The sequence below is a fragment of the Macrotis lagotis genome, chromosome 4 (genome assembly GCF_037893015.1).
Source record: "Macrotis lagotis isolate mMagLag1 chromosome 4, bilby.v1.9.chrom.fasta, whole genome shotgun sequence".
NCBI lineage: Eukaryota > Metazoa > Chordata > Mammalia > Peramelemorphia > Peramelidae > Macrotis > Macrotis lagotis.
In genome coordinates, this window is record NC_133661.1 from 168890304 (window position 1) to 168906763 (window position 16460).

The 16460-nt window shown below is 34.3% G+C and overlaps 1 protein-coding gene across 1 annotated transcript in view; it reads right to left on the bottom strand.

Moving 5' to 3' along the window:
• Positions 1-16460, bottom strand: part of UNC13C (unc-13 homolog C) — a 386872-nt gene that overhangs the window by 53354 nt on the left and 317058 nt on the right. The window contains exons 22-23 of the mRNA XM_074236225.1: positions 11591-11671; positions 2670-2817 (exon numbers count right to left, since the gene is read on the bottom strand). Of these exons, the coding sequence (XP_074092326.1) occupies positions 2670-2817; positions 11591-11671 (229 nt within the window). The remainder of the gene's footprint in view (positions 1-2669; positions 2818-11590; positions 11672-16460) is intronic.

Here is a 16460-nt window from a genome sequence, read left to right on the forward strand (position 1 = left end):
GTTATATCTAGGTTGCATTTTCTTTCATTTGTCCTGTCATAATATTAAAATGTCATGTAAGAAGTGGAGTGGGGGTGGGTGGGAAGGGGTAGGGATTAAGGAAGCCAATAAAAGTGAGTAGTAAGGGGAGAGTAGAGAATATTTGTTCAAAATTTAGGTGTTTAGACTCATTAATAAGGATATTCAAAGCAAAGCTGATAGCTTATTCACAACCTATTGTATGAAATGCATTAGATAATATCAAACTGCTATTAATATCCTGGACTCTGATATTGCATTTAATCATAAATAATGAACTCTTAGATATTTTGAAATGTATTTTTTTGCACATTTTTATACAAATTGCCAATTTATTCACTTGAGAAACATAGACTTGGTCTAGTATTTCAATTTTAAATATCTAAGCAGAAAAATATGTCTTTTTATATTATGAGAATTTTATTTACATCAGAATAATCAACAATTCATGTATTATAGCCATAATCATCTACATAGCCAGCACATGTGATCTTTCTTTTTCCTCCTCCACAATTTGCATTCCAAAATTGGTAAGGCAAAATACTGATTGTTACATAGGAACAAGAGGGGGTGAAAGATTTAGTAGCTGAACCTGACAAGTCAGCAGAACTATTCATAGAAGTGCTTTCTTTTTAGTTATTTTCAATATTGTCAGATGAGTAGATTGTAAAATCTAGATACTAAGTCTATGTTACATGTATTTAAATTTAATGCTATGTTTGTTGGTGATCCCTGATGTTATTCCAGTCACAATTTTACATCTGCTTTAACCCTGCTTCTGCCTGGGGCACCATATCATTGTTAAAAGAGAAATCAGAAAGCCTACCCTAACTGGAAGTAATTAGAAGCCATCAGGGGTTACAGAGAACTATAAAAGAAAATACTTGCATTTAAGGGACTTTCTCACTTTTGCAATTAGATTTGGAAGAGCTTCAATAAAAGACGAGCTTTGTAGAGACACAATGGCAACTGTAGAATGTCCACAGATCTTTCAGTTCACAGAGTTCTCTAGAGCTCCTAACCCATGAATAAAAATGGTTTTCTGAAATTTCTTATTCATAGGAGTTGAGGTACACATTTAGATTCTGTAAATGTTTGATTAGAACTCTAGCAATTACATTGGATCTATCATGATAGTAATTTTTTAAGGGTCAAAGAAACATGGCAAAAAAGTTGTTTGCAGGAATAACATCTCAAAAGACTGCAAGATGGGAATGTTTTCTTTAAAATACATACATATATACATATATGTATATATATATGTGTGTGTATATGTATATAAATTCAAATTCTAGGTCTTACTCTGTCCTTGGACAATTAACATCTCTGTTCCTTATTTTTTCATCTCTGAAGTGAGAGAGGTTATGATCTCTAAGATGCTTTCTAGAGCTAGAACTAGTAGTTGATGAACATCTTAAGAAGTTCAGTATGTGCTCCCAGAACCTTGCTGAGAAGATACAGATGACTCCTCAGATTGATTCTCTGTGGCTATGGTGGTCTCAAAGATTGAAAAATGGACAGTAAAAATTAGTTCTGTTTAATAATATATTCCCTTTCCCTTTTCCATTCTTATTCCCTTGTTCTTCCAGACCACAGCAAGGAAAACAGATGTTTTGGTGTCAATGAAACAAGCAAATTTTTTTTTCTTCATCCAAAGCAGTTACCACAGGGCTGCAGTACATGATAAGCTACATCTGATTATGTACTATGATTCCTGTACCTGAAATTCCTGGTAACTTCTACCTGTTTTCTTTCTTGAACAAAAGTCAGAAACTCCAATTTCTGAGAAGGTACTATGTCTTAGAAGGTGAGCATTGATAGTATTCCTACAGTAGTATCTTAATAGTGTTAAGAATATATTTAGGTACTAGAGGAGAGATACAGAAAGTAGACCTTCCCAGTTTAGGGGCTCATATTGTTGATCATATCAAAATAAATAGGCATTGAGTTTGTAGAGAGATAAGTTTTCTCAGCAACATGCTTCTAGGGAGGAGGAAAAAAAGTAGTAACTTGGCTTCTATATTTGGAAGTCTAGAGTCCTTATGGAGGCAGAGATGGAGGAGAATTAGATTTGAAAATCCTCTCTGCTATTGCTATTCAGAGATCTTGCTGAATTTTTTGTATTTTATGTATTTTATGTAGGGGATAAAATTTAAAAAAAAGAAACAAAAAATTGTCCCCAAACCAGCACCCACATAGAACTTAGTTCTTGTGTAAAATTTGAAATATATTGTTATTCCCATTTGGGTAAACATAGAGCTATGGTGAGCATAGCTAGAGATTTTCCTAGAAAACCTGAAGTGGGAACAATGAGAATAATAATGATAGACAAACCCTGAAGTTTCTGTGATTCTTGCTCTATACTGAAGAAGTTTTACTAGGAATGACATTCCAAGGTGCATAGTTTTGTAATATTTCTTAAGGGAATTTTGGAATACTTTTAAAAAGTTCAAATTATGTTCAATCTGTTCGTTTTATTGCATTATAATTATCAGCTCATAACCAGAGTATCTCATTCTTTTATACAGAAAACAAAAAATATAATAATAGATCAATTAATTAATGATTTATAACAATGACTTCAAACCACATTAATAATAACTTACCTTATCTTCGAGTTATATCTATTTCTACCTCTGAATATTACTTACTCTGAGAGGTTTGAGTATCTATGAACTTCTTTATCAGGGCATCAGTAGTTTGAGTATAAAGACTGAGAGCATATCTCAGAGACTGAAGATCAGGGCTCTTCTCTAAAAAGTTCTTTTTCAGACCATTTCCTCCAGCATGAAAATATTGCTTTTAAGAAAAAAGAAGAAAGAAAATAAGCACAGAGACATTCACAAAGAAATTATGATGGGAAAGAAACATAGTCACACTTCTGTTGTGAAAGTTCAATTGGAATAATAAAATACAGGGTATTAAATAGGATCAGAGATTCAGAGCTGGAAGGGACCCTCAGAGACCATCTATTCTGACCCTTTTATTGACAAGGAAACTAATAAGACTCTTCCTTTATGTAACTTGTTCATTGTTATACAGCTAGCAATTGGTTAAATCCAAGTCTGTCACATTCAAATCAAGTGCTAGTGTCTTTCCACTGTAAAAAGCTACCTCTGGGAATACGAATTAGTGATGTATAACCCATATGCTAGAATTCAATTCAAATAACACAGATTAAGTCTCAATCATATACAACCCACTTTGCTAGGCACTGATGTTAGAAAGGGAAAAATGAAATCATCCCTGCTATTACTGTGCTTACATTCTACTGATCAAAGACTTTTTGAGTTAGAAGAAATCTTACTTATTGATTGACTTAATAATTGAGTATATGCCCTCAATAATTTGAAATCATCATCATGTACTTGAAACCCCCTAGACCTTGAGAGGGACCCTGACTCTGTACTATTTTATGATTTGGAGCTGGAGTCTAATGTCTCTTTCCTCTCATCTTTACCTTTTATTATACAAATGATACCAAGATGATTTTATAATCAGAGTCTTTAAATAATAAGACGTTGAAATAAAAATTAATCTGCTAATCTATTTCTGATTTTGAAAGGTACAACTGTTACCATGGGAAGCCATTGTTATGAAACTATTATTCAGTCTTGTAAGCTCCTCTAGATAATTACTTTACAAGATGACTAAGAAAAGCTCAGGAAAAAAAAATCCTCATTCATGCCATTTAAAGAAAAATATAATTCATAGTTTTTCCTCACTGCTTTCTTTGTGTTAGTATACATATTTTTCAGGGGAATAGGTCAGTAGGACATAGGTTATGCCCTATGTAACAGGGCTCACTAGCTTTGAACTTAATCCTGGGTCTTCATTTATTCCATTTTCTGACTTATTTAATCAAACAATCCTTTTCACTGTGCTTCTTGAATCACTGTTTCTTTACTCTTTTACATTCTTCAATGACTTAATGCACTCTTACATTTTTCAAGCTTGCTCTGAATGCAGTTCTCTTTCAGCTAGGACCTACTAGCTCTATTCATACTCCTCATTCATTCCTCCTATGCTAGCCTCTCAAACTTCATTGATTCAAACATTCACTCTGAAGACACTTTCTGACACCCTTAAATAATTCTGGGGAATTGAGGACAGTTGTGTTTGCCTCAGCCACAGGAGCACAGCTGTTTCTTCTTTCCTATTTTCCATAGCAACTTCAACATGAGGTAATAATAAAGAAGGTAATACTTTCTTTACTTTGGATTGGGCAATCTCTAAAAAAGACTTGGAATCTAGTCCCATGACTCTAGTTCATCACTTGGAGTTTTCATAATTGACAACAGAGTCAATTGACAAAAGAGTCCAGAGTAGCTTTCTACACCATCATCTCAAAAGATAAATATATCACAGACCATCAGAAAAATGCTTAAGTGTTCTGTAGAATAGTTTTAGTATCTTGTTAAGCCTGGTGCTGGTTTACCCAAAGAGAAATGGAAGAACTTAAATGGTGTTTTCAGGGATGCCATTGTTGCCCTACTTGTCTAGTCCTTTGATGTATGAATGGCTTTATGGTAGTGATGGTATGGAGGTCTCTGCAGGGACCTATACAACACACTGCAATACAGACACAAATAATGAAATCTAAGTTCCCCAGTGCTGCACTTTAGTGATGTTCAGTCATTTTTCAGTTGTGTTCAACTCTTTGTAATCCCATTTTGGATTTTCCTGGCAAAAATACAGGAGTAGATTGCCATTTTCTTCTCCAGCCCAATTTCATCCATGATAAAATTGCAGCAAACAGGGTTAAGTGACTTAACCAGAGTCATATATCTAGTGAGTATCTGAGACTAGATTTGAACTCATGAAGATGAATCTTTCTGACTCCAGGTGCAGCACTCTATCCATTTTATCACCTAGCTGCCACAGGTAAATGGATAGCTCTTGGCAAAGGAGTCAAAAACAAAGGAAGATTTGAAAGTCTACTCAGGTCTCAATGATTAGGTTGCCCCTATACATACTAAATAAATTTTACATGCTAGATCTAATGAAGAATTTTGGCTCAAAAGGAGAAATAAGATGAAACCTTCCCAAACTTCTTTGTGGACATGGGGTACTCTGGGCAAGAAACATTTCATATGATGTCATTCAATAAGAATTTATTAAGCTAATTTTATGTTGGGCACTTTGTTAAATTCTGGGGTTGAAAAGAAAAAGTGAAAGTTGTCCCCACCTTTGAGGAGTTTACATTGTAATCTAATATAAAATTTTTTCATGTGTTGGTAAGTTTTTCTGAACTGTTTCTCTTCCTTTTTTTCATTTCCTAAGAAATGACTCTCTAGAGTACAGGTATAGCTTGATAATATAGGTGACACAAAAGCAAAAGATATTAATAAACACAAATTTTAAAAATTGTTTTGATATTCATATAGAAGTCAGTATTTCTAAAAAACAATGCCATAGAAACAAAAGATTTCTTTCAAACCACAGAAAAGTGAGTTTAGGCTGAATCAATGGAATAATGGGAAAAAATTGCAATGAGCTGATTCTCTCACTAAAAATGGGGGTGGGTAGACTGTCAGAAGAGCTCACATGGGTGGATATTATCCCCCCACCTATGTCTAACATCTTAAAATAGGTCATGATCAAGAGGAGGAGCCCAGGGCACTACAGTAGGGAGCATGAAGAGCCAAAGCTGCAATGCTTCCCATTTGGTAGTCAGGCTTCAGTCAACTTCCCTGGGGAGAAATCTACATTCATTTAAAAGTGAGCCTTTCCCAGCATAGAAGCACACACAGTACTAGGAAAAGAAGCTGTTGTAACTAGTAGGCATGGGGCTGAATGGTGAAAGGGGAGTAGGGAAATGATTGCTCTTATTGTTAAAGGAGAAAGAATCCAATTCTAAAATAAACAGTACAATTAAAAAACAAAAATGAAAACCCTGACATTACATGTAGTATTTCTTAGAAGAAATTCAGAGTGTTTTTACATTTATCAATCAGTCAAATTTCTTTACTAGCATTTGAGATTCCAATAGCTTTTCCCTTAAGAAGTTCCCATTCTGTTTGGAGAGATAGAAGTGATAGGAGACAATTAGAAAATAATGAAGAGTCCACTATGAAACAGATGATGCAAGGAAGAGGAACTCAGTGAAGGCACGAGATAAAGTGTTGACTGGAACCAGGGGGTCATCGATGGAAAATGGAAATTTTGAACTGAGGCTTGAATGCAAATCTTATCTTGTCATTTAAAAATGGCATGGAGAAGGGATGAGAAACTAGCTGGTGCAATTAGGAAATCTGACCCCAGTCACTAACTAGCTGTGTGACCTTGGGTAAATTCTGTTTGTCCCAGTTTCCTCTTCTGTAAAATGAACTGGAGAAGGAAATGGTAAACAATTCCAGTATCTTTTCCAAGAAAACTCCAAATGGGGTCACAAAGAGTTGGAGATGACTGAACAACAGATAATGGAAAGACACAATTATATATAATTTACCTAAATATTATTGTTACACTTGGCTAGAGCCTGGAATTGGTGGGACTAAAAACAATAAGTAGTATGAATATTATTATTAAATTTTCATTCATTTACTAATTTCATTAGTTCTTAAGATTCTACTTTAAAACAGTCTACAAAAATGGAAAAGAGAAAGTTTCTAAGTGATGTGCGATAGCTATTATGCATAATAAGCAAAATAATGACAATTAGAGTAAGGCATAATGTTTTCTCTTGAGTTTGGGATAGTAGGTGTGCTAGGAAGTGCTTAATCAGTACTGGTTAATTTAACAGCAAAATGGTTTATTCCTTTTCAGCAGGCAATACATTTAACTAATTTCTACTAGCACAAAATTCTGAAGGTCTCTTTTTGGCAACTTAATGAATAATAAGAGACTTGTAAGAAAAGGGATGACTTCTCTGTCTTAAGGTTAAACACCCAGAGTGTAATAGATGTCCAGAGGAAGAATAAGTTGTAAGATATATGGACTAAATAAGGTATACTATAATTACTCAAACAAAAACTCAATATAATTCTAAAATATAGAAACTCCAGATAATGTTAAAAGAGCCACCCCCTCCTACCCCAATTCTGTTATCTCACTATTACAGAGAGAGAAAATTCAGACCATTATCTTATCTCATTGAGAGGTTGCCACTAAGAAAGCCAATTTTAATGACTCTGTTATAACATTGGACATTAATTACCTGTAGACTTTCTCCCTGAAGTATGAAACAAAGAATGCAATGAGTCTTTTAGATGCTTTATTATATTGGGGACATATTAAGAAGGAAAAGAAATAACCAAATAACTTGCCGTTTCTAAGTAATTCAGATAGTCATTTCAGCTTCTTAGTTTGTCTATTCATTTTAGTTTTTGATAAGAGATCACCTTCATACATAATCATAACAAATCATTTAACTTTCCAGCCTCAGTTTTCTTATCTGTAAAATGGAGGTGTATCTACCTCACAGGTTTGTTTGGGAGGTTCTATTTAATATGATAATGCATATAAAGTAAACCCAAAGTACTATATAAAGTTTTCTCTCAGGTTATCTTCTCTATAGCTTTCACAGTCATCTTTCTGACCTGGTGAAATTTTTAACCTGGGTCACTGTTCTTTTGACTGGTGACTGCCTCTCTAACTAGAACCACTATTTCAGGGAAAAAAGTAGTCAAGCTTCACTTTTTCCCCCCGCTCTCCACAACCTCATCCCTGAATATTTTCTTAGTTTCTCTCCCTTCCTAGTCTTGGAATTATTTATTACGATCAAATCAAATCAATTCTTACGGTTCTAGAAGAGTTGTGCCAATCTACTATCCTGTGGCTCTGTTCACTAGCTCAATAAATTTCTGGATCAAAATACTCCTTCTAGGCTCTCTTTCTTTCTTTTATGTTGCCTGTCTTTTGTAGAATGTAAAGGCAGGGCCTCTTCCCCTTTATATTTGTATAAATTTTTATCATTATTTTTATTAATATTATTAATAGCAATATGTTTACTATAAGCTTTTATACCATTGACCTACATTTTAATTTTATGAGGCATAAAAATGTAGCATATGTTGCTCCTTACAAATGTTATTAAATGATTTTTTTTACTGAACCTGTAATTTTCTTAGAATAGGGAGCAATTAGTGAAGAAACTTCCTCTGACGATTGGTAAATACTTTTGGGTTGGAGGGGCTCCAGAGGGAAAAAGGAGGATAAATGACTGGTCCATGGTCATTTAGCTAGTATAAGTGGGACTTTAATCCAGGTCATGACTCTAAAGTCAGTCTGCCAATTCATGCTGCCTCATCATGCTAAAGAGAAAAATCTGGTTCTGTTGGGTCTCTTGACAAGCTTCCAACAAACTGTAATAAAATAATATTTCCTAATATTTGCTATCCTTGATAATATTTTAATAAAAGTTGAATTCCAAACCATCTTGGACCTCCATGTCTCTCCATTTATCTATGAGATAGTGTTTTTGACTAAGGGTAGTTTCTAAATTCTTCTAGTGTATTAATTTCAGCAATTGTTTTCTATGTTCAATTTAGGAAACAGTGATATTTGTGTCAATATATAATAGTGACCCTGATGTCAAGGGACTTGGGTTCATGTCCCATTACTGACACTCTTTATGTGACTCTGAGTAAAACATTCAGCCTTCTTGGGTTTAAGTGACCTCAACTGGAATTAAATTATCATCTGAGATCTCTGAATCCAGTGCTATAATTTTGTGAAATAATATTATTTTCACTTCCATTTTACTTTATAGTATTGCTCAGAATGATTACATTTCTGTTTGTAGGAATAAATATTGCTAAATTCAAAGACAATTGGTTTCCTGTTTATATATTTTATATACTTCCAAAAAGCCAAACCTGAAAAAAAGATTGCTGTAATCTCTTAATTTTGCATTTTCTTGTGTTTGATATTCTTTTCCCACCAGATGAGGTGATATATGTTGTAATCCCTGTTTACTGGGAGATGCTTAGGCTGGTAGATTGCTATGATGGAAAGGATTCCAATTTTAGCAACAAGACTTCATTGACTGAGAATCTATATTTGTGGGGATATTTATAGTTGCTCTTTTCTGGTGGCAGGGAGCTGAATATTGAGGGGATGCCCATCTGTTAGAGAATGGCTGAACAAATTGTGGTATGTGATTGAGTTGAAGTGCTGTTCTTTTATGGGAAATGATGAACAAGATCTCTCCTTAAAAAAATAAAACCCAACAAAAACAAAACAAAAACAAAAAATCTTACATGAACAGATGCAATGGGAAATATACTTTATACAAAGTAACAACAAATCATGTAGGATGATCAGCTGTGAATGACCCAGATTTTCTCTTCAATGCTGTGACCCAAGAGAACTCTGAAGGACTTTATCACGATAAAGTATACTATCCATTCCCAAAGACAGAGCTGATGGTTTCTGAATTCAGATTGAAGTATCCTTTTTTCACTTTATTTCTTTCTGAAGTTTCTCTTTTTGGGGGGAGGGTCATGCTTACTTTTACAGCATGACTATTGTAGTTACGTTTTTTTTAAAAAAAAGACTTCATTGATTATTTGCAGAAATTTGTCAAGTCATTGGATGTTAGACGATAAAAATCTTTGGCTAGGTCAATGCATAAAACACAATTTTTAAGTCTTTAGTTTATTGCAGTCCCCTTCTGTTTCCACAAGGGCAGTAATGGATTATAGGAAAAAGGAGGGGCAGAAAGTACTCTGAAAAGTCTTCAAAAATCTATAAACCTTTTCTTGTCTTACTTCTCAGCAGTGATAGCTTTGTTCAACAAACATGATTGTCAGATCGTTTGAAGGACTGTTTTCAGTTTATTGTGTCTACCCTCTCCAGGGGCTCATCAAGAAATCAGAGAGAGGAGTCCCAAAGGATGAAAAGAGATGGATGGGTTGTAATTTGCCGATAGAGATAATAGATGATTCATTGAATCATCAACAGATTCATTAATATTTTGAAGTCAGAAAGAACAATTTTGATGAAAACCCTCTCCTCTTCCCAAAGCCCCTATTAATGTTTAAGTATCATGTTTTCAGTCCCCCAGGGTCACATCTTAAGTGTCATCCTTAACTTTTCACACTCCCCCCCACCATATTCAATCTGTTGCCAAGTTCTGTCAGTTTTGCCTTCATAACATCCCTCACATATGCTCCCTTATTGTCTCCGACACTGCCATCACTCTGGTGTAGACCCTCACTACCTCAAATCCAGATGACTGCAATAACCTGCCTGTTCTAAGTCTCTCCCCACTTCCAGTCCATTCTCCACTCAGTTGACAAAGTGATCTTCCCAAAGCAGAGGTCTGACCATGTCATCCTCAATAAAATTGTCTCACTCCCAGCATCACTCTGTTTGGAAGTCAGTCTTTTGAAACCTTTCCTCCTCCTCAAAGATCCAGTTTTCTTATACAATCCCCTCCCCATGTACTCTGTCATCCAATAACATGGGCCTCCTTTCTGTTCTTCATATAATATTCCATCTCCCAACTCTATATTTTCTCTAGTTGCCCTAGATTCATAAAATTCTCTCCCTCTTCATTTCTACCTTCCTGTTTCTGTGGCTTACTTCATGTTCCAATTAAGATCCTGCTTTTTACAGAAAGGCCATTCCTTTTCCTCTTTAATGCTAGTGCTTTCCTTCTGTTCATTAGCTCCAATTTGTTCTATAAAGAGCTTGCTTGTTTGTAATTGTCTCCCCTATTAGATTGTGAATTCTTCCAGAACAGAGACTGCTTTTTGCCTTTCTATCACCACACAGTGCCTGCTGCACAGTTGTTGTTGAGTTGGATCTGACTTTTTATTTAGGCTTTTTCAAGGCATTGGGGTTAAGTAACTTGCCCAAGGTCACACAGTTAAGGTAATTAGTAAGTATCTGAGGCTGCATTTGAACTCAGGTCCTCTTGACTACAGGGCCAGTGTTCTATCCACTTAGCCACCTAGCTGCCTCCTGAGTCTGACTTTTTATAAATATTTGGAATTTTCTTGGCTAAGATTCTAGAGTACTTTGCCATTTCCTTCTTTAGGTTGTTTTACAGATAAGGAAACTGAGGCACACAGAGTTAAGTGACTTGTCATACACCTAATAGGTGTGGGAGGTAAGATTTGAACTTGTGAAGATGAGTCTTCTGACTTCTGGTCTGGTCCTCTAGCCTTTGGGCCATCTCACTACAGGTACTTAAATGTTTATTGGACTGACATCAGTATATATTTAAGTTGGTCTCTACTAGATACAATGAGAAAGGTTATTTTTGATACAGTGTGTTAGTAATTTAATTGCAATCCATATTTTGTACAGGAACAGGAGAGTAGATTGGTCATTTTGGTAAGATTTCTAGCATTCAAGGATGAAAACAAAAGGTTAACCAGTATAATCAATTAGCTAGAACATTTATTGCACTGAATTGTTTGGTATGTATATGTATTTTTTCTTAGTTCTTAATATGTAGGCATATTTCATGCAGTGACATGAAGGTTGAAGGATTAAGGGTGAGGGGGATAGAAGAGGAAAAATACTTTACTTTTAAGGAAATAATACTATATGAATTCATTTAGCTTCCAACAATGTAGCTATAGTCATAACAGGTTTGTGGAGAAAAATAGAATTTTACCTTAATTGTGGCCAAGACTACTTCCATCACAGCACACTGTCTTAGAGTCAGACCCTTGGCTTCCTCTCGAATCATGTGATCCTGAAAAACAGATTAACATTTTGTTATGAAGTAACCAGTTTTATTCATTTGGTGAATATTTTCCCTTCTATTCATGCATATAGCCATGGTCCTAGTTCAGGTCTCATCTGACTAATTGCAATAACCTTTTAGCCCCTCTCACTCCTCAAGTCTTTGTCACCCCTTACTAGGGTACCAATGTCTTTTGTAACACATATACCTGACCACATTACCCCTTTCCTCATTGAGCTTGAGTGACTCCTTCTCTGTTTAGTATTTAAGCTCTTCATAAACTGGCCCTCATCTTCCCTGTTTTTAATATACCTTTGCTCCTCCATATAGTCTACTATACAGTTACATCAGACTGTTGATTGTTCCAGTTACGTGCCACTCCAATCACTGTTCCCATATCTTGTCACAAGCTGTTTCCCATGTCTGAATTCTCTGATCCTTGACCTCTACCTCTTGGTTTCTTTGGCTATCTTAGCAATTCAGTTCAGACCCCACCTGCTTCAGGAGGCCTTTCTTAGTTGCCCCAGCTACTAGAGTCTTCCCTAATCAGTTTACTTTCCATGTACTCTATTAAATATAAACGTCTCAATGGCAGGGAATGTCATGTATTCTTATATTTGGACCTACAAAATTTACATATTTATGTTTGTCATCAGTATTTAGAACAATGCCTGTCATACTTGCTGTTGTTCAGTTGTTTCTGACTCTTTGTGTCCCCATTTGCTTTTTTTCTTACCAAAGATATTGAAGTGGTTTGTCATTTCCTTTCCAGTTCATTTTACAGATGAGTAAACAGGGGTAAACTGGCTTAAGTGACTTGTCCAGAGTCCCATGGCTAGTAAGTGTCTGAGGTCAAATTGGAACTCAGGAAGATGAATCTTCTAAATTCAGGTGTGAGCCAATATATACTGCTAATATTATAACTTTATATCAAGATATGAATCTTGGTAATTATTCAGTTTATCCTCCTGGCCCCTTAGTTTCCTCATCTATAAAATGGATGTAATAATGCCAATGATTCTTAGTTAGCTTTGCTAAGTGACTATAAGGATCAAATCAATACAAGTATTTTGGAAACAGCAAACATATAATAAGGACCTCTATTCCTCTATTTTCATCTTCAAGAGAACTACAATGAAAATAATTAAAAAACTACTATAACTTAAATTATTAGATCTTGTTGGCTGAAGTTCAGAGAGTGATTTGCCTATACTTAAACAACTATTAAATATAAGGTATGGGATTTGAACATAAGTCTTCCTGCCTGTAAGTCAAACTACTCAATCTGTTTTGTTATGTTGCAACCTATAAAAATATAACAGATTATTACTATTATTATTATACTTTCTTCATAAGATCAAATGTAGACTGCATGAAATATTTCATCATATATTAGTTATTGGATACTATTTGCATGAAGCTGATTATTCTTTTTTTAATAGAAAAATAAAATTTCCAGGTAAATATTTAGCTTTAAAAATCAGTGATTTTTAATATGTGGTTTAATTTTTTTTTTAGGTTTTTGCAAGGCAAATGGGGTTAAGTGGCTTGCCAAGGCCACACAGCTAGGTAATTATTAAGTGTCTGAGACCGGATTTGAACCCAGGTATTCTTGACTCCAGAGCCAGTGCTTTGTCCACTGCGCCACCTAGCCACCCCTGTGGTTTTATTTTTACTTGGCATTACTTTCAACGAAGAAATAAAAGACTGAAAGATTTATCTTAAAAGTTCCCCTGGCTAATTTTGGAGTAAAAAATATTGTAATGTCAGAGGAATTCAGTTGTAATTTCATAGCATTTAGACCTAGAAAAGACCTAGAGATCATCAAGTTTAAACTCTGCATTTTACAGAAGGGTTAACTGATACTTGGAGATATTAAAGTTCCCATTTTACAAATCAGAAAACTGAGACATTGGGAAATTAAAATCCTTTGGAAAGGAGCTAAAGAGTGACTGATTTATGCCATCTATTGTAGCCAATAACTTTGGGATATAAACAATATCCCTCTTTCTTTTTTTTTGAATCCCTCATCAAAGTTATCTTTAATGAAAATTCCCAAAGAGCTGAATGCTGGACCTTCAATATAGAGATGAAAAAAAAGAAAGAAGAAAAGGAAAAGAAAAAGAGAAAAGAAAAGTAAAGAGAAAGTGTATACATTCATTTCAGTAGATCTCATAATGAAGGAAAAAATTGTGTTTAAGGTTTATCACTTTGGGTCTCACAGATAAGATGATATTTCAGAATGACAATTTAAGATGTATATGATAAGAATATTTTCATTATACATTCTTAACTCAGTAGATCCAAACTCATCGAAGAAGAGTCAAATTTTGATCAACTTTCTTAAAATGGCAGGAAAATTATATTTTTAAGACCTAATGAGTTTCAGGGATGTATCAGAATAATAATAAAAACTGGCTTAGAATTCCTAAGTGAATTAATAAGCCAACATCAAGATTTAGTGAATAGAGATTCAGCTTTTTAAATGACTAAGTAAGCTTCCAAACAATTTTCTGTAACTTTAAGTAACAGAATTTATTATTCTATTATAGTATAAGAAGTGCTTTCATTTAGGAGTTTTCTATAGCAACCAAAGAAATTAGAAATCCAGTCCCTATATCTATCCCCTAATCTAAGTAGTTTTTGAGTTGTTCCCCCTTTTTTTTCCATCAAACTTAACTGAGTTTGGATTGTATTATTCATGCATTTTGCACAACTACTTATCAATAATTTACTTTAGTGCTGTTGACCAACACAATACTTGCTAAAAAAAATTATTGAGTTTGTACATAGCACAGTCAAATAAGAAGCCTCTAAAGAAGAGCCTTGGAAGTGACTTATTGGTCTAATAAAAAACCTGACCCAAGAGGCTCATGTAGATTGTTACTGATGCCCTCCATATCTCCAGGCTTCTAGTAACTAAACTCTTTTGCAAAAGCAAAAAAGCAATATTTCTTAAGAGTCTTGCTTAAGGGATATTAGAGAAATGTGGGAAAAAACAGCACTAAAACCCCAAAGTTTTCAGATTAAATGCAATGACTAGTTCTAGATGATAGATAATGAAGCATACTTCTTTGGAGGTGTGGGCTAGGCTCTGATGGTGATTATGCTGGCATGTTTTTGTTTAACTATTTGCCATCATTATAAGAGAGGATGAGGAAAAGTACTAGAAAATGATTGTATTGTGAAAAAAAGTCTAAAAATATAAAGGTTGGGTTTTTTAAGACTTACTTCATTAGGATATATTTATGGGACTAGATTAAAAATTCTTTCTGAATATTATGTCCAAGTCTTTTCTGAAGAAGGATCATTTTTCCTTATTATTCTATGATACCTCCTTCAAACCCTTTAATATGTCTTAAATATATAATTAGGTTGCCATTTTTAAGGAAAGATGATCAAAACTTGTCCCTTATTAAGTTTGGAATCACTGAATTAAGAAAGGATATTGAAAATATTTTTCTATATGCATTTTATGTGGTTATTCTGAAACATGATTTACTATTTTCTTGTCTATGAGATAGAAAGTAATATAACTTAAAAGCAAACAATCACTCCTCAGTTTCCTTCTAAGAGTCAATCTCACTGATGTCAAAGTACATTAATCAAAGAATTAATCAGAGAACTTAATGTAAGTTTTTAAAATTTTTTAATGGCTGCAATGTTTGACACCATTGACTATTACCTCTCAGTTTTCTCTATTGTATTGAATAAGAACTAATTAAATGCTTACTCAAGTATTGTGCTTAGCACTGGGAATATAAATACCAAAAAATTGGGACAGTCCAGTCTTTGCCCTCAAGACGTTTGCATTATTTTTTTTCTTCTTTCTTACTCTTTTTTTTGTTTTTTGTTTTTTGTTTTTTTAAGGCAATAGGAGGTTAAGTGATTTGCCCAGGATCACACAACTGGTAGGTATCTGGGACTAGATTTGAACTTAGGTACTCCTGACTCCAGAACCTATGTTCTATTCATGGAGTCACCTAGCTGCCCCTAAGGAATTTACATTCTAAAAGAAGAAAGCAATATAGTAACCCAGGGGTGTGGTTGCCCCCTCTTCACTCTTTCTTATCATATTAATGCTGAAGTTAATGGATATATCTGATCAGATTAAATCTGGACTACTGAAATTCAGAACCCACAAACCCAGGTGATCTGATAGCTTCAGCCTTCTTGCATTCTGGGATTACCAACATGCACTATCATGTTCACCTCTTTCAAATCTTGCTAATCATTCCATTGCAGGTCCTTATTACATCTCAATATCTATTACAATGTTCTCCTAACCAGTCCTCTTGCCTAGAAATTCATTCCTCTACAATTCATTCTTTAAATAGCTGCCAGAATAATTTTCTAAATGTACAAATCTGGTCATGCCACAATAACTCCCCCCTCCATAAAATGCCCTTCCTTGTTCTCAAATGATTAGTAAATACCATATAAGTATTTATGGGCATTCAATGTCTTCAGAATTCTTGCTCTATTTGATTTCTCCAACCTTATGCAATCTACTGTTTTCTAATCTTTTTGGAGTTTTCCACTTTTATTTCTTGATATAGGCTGCTTGGTTTTCCTACTGCTTAGTATAGTAACTATTATATAGTATTACTTAATAATTATGTGTTAAATGACTAACCTCTTTTAAGTTTTCCTCACATTTCCCCTTCTTTTTGAAAGTTTTCTTGCACCTCCTACCTATATAAAATGTCTCTCTATTCTCAAATTCCTTGACCTGATTGATTTGACCCTCTCTTTTGCATTTCTAGTTTTAACTTGTATTATTTATGTATTGTATATG